Below are 10,000 nucleotides of genomic sequence, written 5' to 3' on the forward strand. Positions count from 1 at the left end.
TTGACACACAGCAGAACATAATGAATGTAACCCCATTGATTCCGGATGGAGACCCAAATGCATTTGGGTCCCCATCCAGAATCAATGGCAGTACATTTACAAAAATCTATTTTTTTGTCTTAGGAATGCGAAAAATATAAAAAATATATTATTGAACTCAAGTCTCCATGGCATGAGTAATCAATAGAAAAAAAGTCCTTTTGGGGGTATACTAAGTACTCCTTTAAGTTTGAGGTTTTGGACATATGAGGTATCCTCCTGACAGAGAAGATTATGTTCAGATCCGTGATTAAAACTGTGCGTTCAGTAATTCAGAACTTCAACCTTGTGTCCAGTAATTCAATCTGGTTCGATCTGTTAAGTGCACTTCATTAATAATGTAGGTATGTGTGTTATTTGCAGGATATGCTTTCTGGACATCTACAGTGAGGGTTATCATTGGACACCTGTTGAAAGCATGACTAAACCTATGACAACCCACCACTAGGTGGGGCTGGATATCAACAAACATTGAAATATTATGGACAGCTCAAGATAACAGCTTATGATATTTGTGGTGTACATTTAGCCTATTGTTTTGTGTGTTTTTCAATCATATTGTTCATTTGTTGAAGCATCTTTTTAATACAATATTGTACATGTCTTGTCATTGTCATTGTAACCACATGACCCAAGCCAATGAACTCTGTGGGGATTCCCAGGTCATGTTTGATTGATGAGAAAATGTCTCCTCTTACGGTTCTCTCTCCCCCGTCTCTCTCCGTCTCTCTCAGTTTGTTTCTCTGTATCGCTTTCTCTCTGTCTCCTGTCTCTCTCTCTCTCTCTCTCTCTCTCTCTCTCTCTCTCTCTCTCCCTCTCTCTCCTTGTCTCTCTCTCCATTTCACTCTCTCCTTCAGTCGGTGTCTCTCTCTCTCTCTCTCTCTCTCTCTCACCTCAGATCGCTGTCCGGGCAGGAAGAGCACGGCTCCGGTGGCGTTGGCAAAGTCCTGCTCGGCCGCCGGGCTCTCGTCGCCGTCGCCGTCCATCTGGGTCACCGTGTAGTTGACGTAGACGAGGTCCAGATCACCCAGCGTTCGCTCGATCACACAGGAGATGGTGGAGCCCTCCTCAGTGGCCTGGAGAGAAGAATGACATTAAATATGAATTAATTACTGGAAGAAGTAATGAATGAGCATTAAAAACACCACAACAAAATGAAGAACAGATTGAGCTGGGGGGGGGGGTGGGTGGGGGGGGGGGGGGGCTAAAAGAAGGCGAGAGTTGGGAACACAGAAAAGGTGTCTTGCCAGGAATTCACTTCTTTTGGCAGGAGTTCAGAGACACAATCCCCTAAAATGAAAGGATTAAAGCAGAACTAGCATCCATGGAGATGCAGGTCTCACATTATAGTCTAAATACACAGAACATCACAGGACACACCAACAGAGTGTATGGTGACAGCATGTGGGTTGAAGGAACAGTGGCTCCCACTCTTTTTAGCTCTTTGAGCCCCTAACTGCTCCCGATGAGCATGTTGGTGCCTTGCATGGTTTCCTCCACCATCGGTGTATGAATGTGTGTGTGGCTGGGTGAATGTAACTCCTTGGATAAAGGTGCCATATAAATGCCATTTGCCATTTTGTGCCTGTGTTTGAGCAGTGCTGGCAGCTCCAATATGTGACTTTGTGTGTATGTCCATGTGGGGTGAAAAAAAGCATTGACACACTGCCTATTTTGATGTCCATATGGAGAATGGACAAAATGTGCAAAATGGTAGATCTGCAATTTTCCCTTTTCTGATTGGATAATACAATGGATTTGAGGATTGGTCAAGCTTCACATGACATCACAATATATAAGATAAGGTAAGACGGAATTCTTCAGGAACAGTATTTTCGAGCACCGCTCACTTCACACCGGTGTGATTTTGTTTTTGTGGCGCGTGACGCTGGAAACACGCAGTTTGCGGATCGGCTACCTTTGATACTTTTGTGTGACGCAGTCGTATGATGATCAAACAGGGCGCTAATTTACGAAAAAAACACAACAAAAAGTTAGAAAAGATAAGGGATTCTGTCAGTGACAATGTGCATGTACCGGTCCCTCTAACTGCCTTTAAGCCTTCCTTAATTCCTGCACAGCCACATCAGAGTGATTTGGTTGAGAGACCAACCCGATATGCCCCACTATCCCCTCAGGGCATAGAATACAACCTCTTAACTTCTAATGGAATGCCCTTCCCTTCCCTTCTACCTGGCCCTGCCACCTGTCGCGCTGACGGAGGCGGTGGAACTCTAGAAGTCGCTGCATGCCACGCGCCCATAGCGATGGAACTGTCCTGACTCCAGGAGCTTCTATAAAGGAATGCCTTGCTAAGCAGCAGACACACAACACACCCACAACCTGCCTGCCAGCTGTCAGCCTCTCTACCTGAGACGGGAGGGGGAGGGGGGGGGGAGGGGTGTTGCCAGGCGTTTGCGAGAGAAACAAGCAACTTGGTCAATGAAAAACGAGCCCAAACTATTTATAGGCCTCATGAGTACTTTATGAACCTGTTTGTCCAAAACGCATCGGCTATTTGAAAATAGACGCTTGTTCCGTGGACAAATACATTTTTAATTTGGGGGTCCTTGATATGAAAATGTTTGAGAACCACTGGGTTAACCTATAAAACTGGGAAAGTATCCATGTCATTTTAGATTTTAGCGTAGGCTATACTAGCATTTTGAAAGCTTTGACAAATTTTGAATCATTTTGTGATTTTGCATGTTGCAAGGAGTTTGTGAGTTTTCGCGACTCGTCGCATTGGTGTAGAATGTCTGAAAACTTAGAACTGAGAATTTAGAGGGCATAGGTAGAATCGGCTTCAGGTCTTAATGGGTTAAACAACATTAGGAAACAAGCCCAAATAAACAGCTACATTTTATGAAAATCGACAAGCAACTCTACAAAAAAGTCTAGCTCAAAGTGGCTCATAATAAGCAGACATGGCAACACAGTAGGCGAGATGTGCCAGCGCCACGCGTCCAATCCAACTAAAGACGGGACGACACGCTCTGAGCTCTCACTGCCACTCAGGCGTGAAGCCCATGAAACATGCATGCAGGACATGCACTCACAATCCAACAGGTTTACGTTACCCGTGCTTTGTAGGTAACAGTATATATAGCCTATACGTTTACGTTACCCGTGCTTTGTAGGTAACAGTATATATAGCCTATACGTTTACGTTACCCGTGCTTTGTAGGTAACACTATATATAGCCTATACGTTTACGTTACCCGTGCTTTGTAGGTAACAGTATATATAGCCTATACGTTTACGTTACCCGTGCTTTGTAGGTAACAGTATATATAGCCTATACGTTTACGTTACCCGTGCTTTGTAGGTAACAGTATATATAGCCTATACGTTTACGTTACCCGTGCTTTGTAGGTAACACTATATATAGCCTATACGTTTACGTTACCCGTGCTTTGTAGGTAACAGTATATATAGCCTATACGTTTACGTTACCCGTGCTTTGTAGGTAACAGTATATATAGCCTATACGTTTTACCCGTGCTTTGTAGGTAACACTATATATAGCCTATACGTTTTACCCGTGCTTTGTAGGTAACACTATATATAGCCTATACGTTTACGTTACCCGTGCTTTGTAGGTAACAGTATATATAGCCTATACGTTTACGTTACCCGTGCTTTGTAGGTAACAGTATATATAGCCTATACGTTTTACCCGTGCTTTGTAGGTAACACTATATATAGCCTATACGTTTTACCCGTGCTTTGTAGGTAACACTATATATAGCCTATACGTTTTACCCGTGCTTTGTAGGTAACACTATATATAGCCTATACGTTTTACCCGTGCTTTGTAGGTAACAGTATATATAGCCTATACGTTTTACCCGTGCTTTGTAGGTAACAGTATATATAGCCTATACGTTTTCGCTCGGACAACAAAAGGGACAACTCGGTGTCAAAGCCGCGCTGACAAAATGGTGATGTGCCAAGTATTAGCAGCCATTTAGGGTGAGCCCTACGGTACGCCTGGGTGTTTCAAAATATACAAAGAGAAATGTCTGCAACTCTGTGGTTCAGGGGTCTTCAACGTTTTCAGGCCAAGGACCCCTTAGTCGAGAGAGAGATGAAGCATGGACCCCCACAACCCATTTGACAGCACAATCATCAGTGTATTTTGGGTTCATGTAAATTTGAGTTCCAGATATTTAACCACTTGAACCGTCAATAGTTAATAAACTTGACCTTTCGCTCTGTACTTAGTCTGCTCTTTTCCCCCTCTACACCAAACCTCTTTGCCGAAAATAGCCGATCTACAAGCTCACAATGCCTCGCAGTGCGAGGCGTTGTGAGCTTGTAGATCTGCTATGTTTGGCTAAAGTTCTCAGAATATGGACACTAGGGTTCAAGTGGTTAATATAGAAAAGGAGATAACAAGCTTCTATCACACAAAGATTTGGAGGACCCCCTGTAGTAACTCTGAGGACCCCCTAGGGGTCCCGGACCCCCTGTTGAAGACCCCTGCTGTGGTGCATCCAAATGAAGAATCTTAGAAAGGCTAAGATTCTCTCCATACCTTTTATGTCTACAATGTCTATCTGTCCAATCCGGTGTGCTCTCTGCTTCAAATAACTTTATTGACACCGTCAACAACCAGTAGGTGTCCTATCCCCGTCACCAGCGAGGTGAGGGGTAGGGATGGGACGATATGAACATCTCATGTGACGATTATTGAGACCAAAGAAAATCGCGATTTACGATATTATCACGATAATCAAAATATCCCCAACATCCATTATCCTGGGACGGAACATTTGCCAACAAAAATGCAGCTCACAAGTTGCGACACCTTGTGAGTTTGTCGGCTATTTTTTGGCAAAGAGACTTTAAAAAAGTGAAAAGAGTGAAAAAAAGATTGTATCAAGGTACGTATTTTATAAGAACGTTTTACCAATAGAGGGTTTAAATGGTAGACACACACACACACACACACACACCCACCCTCCCCCCCAGCCGGCTCACCTCTGGTATGCAGGCGCCGGTGAAGCCGAAGCGTCCGTTGGCGTTGTCGCTCTTCATGAGGCGCAGCGTGGCGGTGGGGCGGGGGAAGGGCAGGCGGGCGCCTCCGTGCGCCGCCACCAGCTGCAGGTAGAACACCTCCTCTGGCTCCACCTCCTGGTCGTCCCTCACCTCCACCACGAAGGACTTGGTCCGCTCGTCCTGCCGGTAGCGCAGGAAGCCCGACACATTGCGCAGGTCGGCCTTGGCGGGCTGCGCGTGCAGCTCGTGGAGCTGCCCGCGGTCCAGCGCCGCCCGGTACAGACGCACGTCCTGGAGGAGGCCTGTATAGCGCCGCTCGCCCTCGGGGTCGGAGCCCACGAACACCGAGGACGGACCTGTGGGACCGTCGGAGAAGAGAGGAATGGTGTCACTGACTTTGATTCATTGATTGATTCTTTTATTAGACAAAAATGGAGAACAGTACAAGTATAGTCAATACAATTGAAATGTAGTACAGTACAAGTACAGTTAATAATCCTGCAAATAAGACCTTTTACGGTCTTTTTTATGTTGGAAGCCCTCGGTATTTAATTCATGGACATAATAAATACCAAGCAAAGAAAACATTCAATAACATCGCAGGGGGGCGGGTGCTCACTTCTGGCCTGTCTATGGGAGAAGTGATAACTACCTCCTTCTCTGGCCTCCTGAAAGGTGACTTTTCACCTGTCTATGGGAGAAGTGATAACTACCTCCTTCTCTGGCCTCCTGAAAGGTGACTTTTCACCTGTCTATGGGAGAAGTGATAACTACCTCCTTCTCTGGCCTCCTGAAAGGTGAGTTTTCACCTGTCTATGGGAGAAGTGATAACTACCTCCTTCTCTGGCCTCCTGAAAGGTGACTTTTCACCTGTCTATGGGAGAAGTGATAACTACCTCCTTCTCTGGCCTCCTGAAAGGTGACTTTTCACCTGTCTATAGGAGAAGTGATAACTACCTCCTTCTCTGGCCTCCTGAAAGGTGACTTTTCACCTGTCTATGGGAGAAGTGATAACTACCTCCTTCTCTGGCCTCCTGAAAGGTGACTTTTCACCTGTCTATGGGAGAAGTGATAACTACCTCCTTCTCTGGCCTCCTGAAAGGTGACTTTTCACCTGTCTATGGGAGAAGTGATAACTACCTCCTTCTCTGGCCTCCTGAAAGGTGAGTTTTCACCTGTCTATGGGAGAAGTGATAACTACCTCCTTCTCTGGCCTCCTGAAAGGTGACTTTTCACCTGTCTATGGGAGAAGTGATAACTACCTCCTTCTCTGGCCTCCTGAAAGGTGACTTTTCACCTGTCTATAGGAGAAGTGATAACTACCTCCTTCTCTGGCCTCCTGAAAGGTGACTTTTCACCTGTCTATGGGAGAAGTGATAACTACCTCCTTCTCTGGCCTCCTGAAAGGTGACTTTTCACCTGTCTATGGGAGAAGTGATAACTACCTCCTTCTCTGGCCTCCTGAAAGGTGACTTTTCACCTGTCTATGGGAGAAGTGATAACTACCTCCTTCTCTGGCCTCCTGAAAGGTGACTTTTCACCTGTCTATGGGAGAAGTGATAACTACCTCCTTCTCTGGCCTCCTGAAAGGTGACTTTTCACCTGTCTATGGGAGAAGTGATAACTACCTCCTTCTCTGGCCTCCTGAAAGGTGACTTTTCACCTGTCTATGGGAGAAGTGATAACTACCTCCTTCTCTGGCCTCCTGAAAGGTGACTTTTCACCTGTCTATGGGAGAAGTGATAACTACCTCCTTCTCTGGCCTCCTGAAAGGTGACTTTTCACCTGTCTATGGGAGAAGTGATAACTACCTCCTTCTCTGGCCTCCTGAAAGGTGACTTTTCACCTGTCTATGGGAGAAGTGATAACTACCTCCTTCTCTGGCCTCCTGAAAGGTGACTTTTCACCTGTCTATGGGAGAAGTGATAACTACCTCCTTCTCTGGCCTCCTGAAAGGTGACTTTTCACCTGTCTATGGGAGAAGTGATAACTACCTCCTTCTCTGGCCTCCTGAAAGGTGACTTTTCACCTGTCTATGGGAGAAGTGATAACTACCTCCTTCTCTGGCCTCCTGAAAGGTGAGTTTTCACCTGTCTATGGGAGAAGTGATAACTACCTCCTTCTCTGGCCTCCTGAAAGGTGACTTTTCAGGGCAGTTTTGAAGGATGCCAGTGAGCAACATGTTTTATGGGAGGTAGTCAAGGAATTCCACACCTGGGTGGCAGTGTTGTAGAATTTACCCATATTTGTCTTATGGGTTTGTGTTATCATATCATTGTGTGCGCTCCCTCTGGTGTTGTGGCTGTGGGTGTCAGTGACTTTTTGGAGACTTACAGCAGTGGTTTTCAACCCTTTTCATATTATCACAGTCTGTTATTTATTCAGCATCTGAGTCACGGACCACCGTTTCATGACATGTAGCCTCTCAGACTCAAGACTTGGAATATTTTGCTGTCGTTGGATAACATTTTGTCCACAATTCCATTATTGTTATCTCCATGGAGGAGATAACAGGCAAACGTAGGTCAAAATAACGATTGTGTAGACTTCTTTGTAAATTATTGTTGCTTAACAATAATTCACTCTTGGGAGTGTAAAATGAAACCAAATGGACCTGTAATGTTTCATTGTACACTCTCAAGAGTTAAAGATCGATAAGGGTCCATTTGGTTACCTACACTCCATCATTTCGCTGGGGACCACCTGGGACCCCCTCAAGGACAAACGGTGGTCCACGAACGAACCACTGACTTACAGCACTACACCACAATGTTTACCGCAGTACAACCAGAGATGATGAAGTCCACTGCGTTTGATTTAAAGTCCCCCTTCAGACATAAAGCAGTGCACCTTTGAATATTCACATGTTCTAATATCCACATGGGAGGCCCTGCTACCCCCCCCCCCCCCCCCCCCCCGCTGTCCCGCTGCTCACAGCAAAGTGGTTCAGGTTTCAGCGAGTGGCTAATTTGCATATATTGGACAAGGAACAACAGGTTTGTGGGACTGGTGACATCATCACACAGCCGGATCAGGTTACAGAGGAGGCTCCGCCTCCCTGCAGGGGAGAAAGTCAGTGAGTTCACGTGCATGGGAGTTCACAGTGCACATCAGTTACGTGCACACATGGACATCAAAGGAGGCTTGAGCCCCTGCCCTTTTATCCGTCTGTAAAAAGTGCCCTCTCCAGACCATGAATGCAGTTTTTACTATGGTGAAAGAAATGCAAATGTCCCTCTTTCCATGCCATACCTGAAGGCAGCATTCAAGAGAATTGCCCTGTCCAAACTCTCCTGAACTTGAACGCAGCATCTTATGTTGAAATAACTATCTACTAATCGTTTGACAGCACAATCATCAGTGTATTTTGGATTCATGTCAATTTGTGTTTTCAGATATTTAACCACTTGAACCGTCAATACTTAATAAACTTGACCTTTCACTCTGTACTTAGTCTTCTCTTTCCCCCTCTACACCAAGGCTCTTTGCCGAAAATAGCCCATCTACAAGCTTGTAGATCTGCTATTTTTGGCTAAAGTTCTCCAAATATAAACGCTAGGGTTCAAGTGGTTAATATAAAAAAGGAGAAAAGTAGTTTCTATCACACAATGATTTGGAGGACCCCCTGTAGTAACTCTGAGGACCCCCTGTTGAAGACCCCTGCTTTAAGACGTTTGCAGGGTAGAGAGAGAGAGAAAAGCCTTTCATCCAGATAGTTTTATTACAGCAGGACGGTAATCCCTCACAAGGGCTTTACTGGCATCTATAACCCCCCCCCCCCCCCCCCCCCCCCTCCTGGGGGGTGAGACCTCCTCCCTCCGCTGCTCAGGAGGCATAAAGACCCCCACATCAGAACCCAATGCCACCGCAGCCCTGGTTTTAATAGATACCCCTCATTTAGTCTGAGGTCTCTTTTTATTTTGGCAGCCATCTATAAATCTGTTTAAGCGTCTGGGAAGCAGGAAGGCTTCAGTCAATAAAGCATTCTGAGGCCAGGCAGACTGTCTTCTGTACAGTAAGTGTTACTGTACATAAACCATGATGATAATGAGCTAATAGTTGAAAAGGGACATTCATCATGACTACTAGAGGCCTCACAGCATGGTTGGTTCTACAGACTGACTACTAGAGGCCTCACAGCACATGGTTGGTTCTAAAGGGACATTCATCATGACTACTAGAGGCCTCACAGCACATGGTTGCTTCTACAGACTCCAACCTTCACACGCATATAGCTCAGATCTTTGCCTACGTTCTTAGCTAGGCCTCAACCCGACCTGATAAGCGGTTTTCCGGAACAGGCGCGAAAGGTTGGGAATCTCCGTATGCGGAGCTGATATCTGACATCAGGCTGTTCCGGAAACCGGCACAAGCACTGACTCATTGTGACATCACTTCTGCTGACTCATTCTGACCGAAGGGCGGTCGAGCTTCTAGTTAGTATTAATGAGTGACAGGAGAAAACCGACAAGGTTTCGGGGTTCCCATTGTTTCTGCTACAGCAAAATACTGCCTGTGTTGGAGCCTACAGGGGGGTCCCCAACCTTGACATGGCGAGGAGGAGCCCCAAAATAACCACTGTCTCGGAAAATAGCTAAAATAGTTTTGCTATTACCCAAAATGATTTTTTTTTTACAATAATGACATCCCCCAAAGTAGGGACACCAGATTATGAGTTAAAAATGTCTGTATGTCTATTCATGGGTTGCATTTGTAGTCCTACACCAGCCATATTGAGGACCAACACACAGGTGTTCAATTTGTCTGATTGGCATAGAACCAATGTTCTACGTTAATCAAAACACCTGTGTTGGTCCTCAATATGGCTGGTGTAGGACTACAAAAGGCTGGTGTAGGACTACAAATGGCTGGTGTAGGACTACAAATGGCTGGTGTAGGACTACAAATGCAACCCATGAATATATATCGTTTTTGTCAGGTGGAAACCTCATATTAT

General features: G+C 45.5%; 1 protein-coding gene across 1 annotated transcript in view; it reads right to left on the reverse strand.

Moving 5' to 3' along the window:
* The window catches only part of adgrv1 (adhesion G protein-coupled receptor V1), a gene marked incomplete at both ends in the record, with an annotated part of 385,866 nt that overhangs the window by 315,576 nt on the left and 60,290 nt on the right, over positions 1-10,000 (reverse strand). The window contains 2 exons of the mRNA XM_080738840.1: positions 933-1,115; positions 5,026-5,399. Of these exons, the coding sequence (XP_080594966.1) occupies positions 933-1,115; positions 5,026-5,399 (557 nt within the window). The remainder of the gene's footprint in view (positions 1-932; positions 1,116-5,025; positions 5,400-10,000) is intronic.

Source organism: Nannobrachium achirus (genome assembly GCF_963921795.1).
Source record: "Nannobrachium achirus genome assembly, chromosome: 12".
NCBI lineage: Eukaryota > Metazoa > Chordata > Actinopteri > Myctophiformes > Myctophidae > Nannobrachium > Nannobrachium achirus.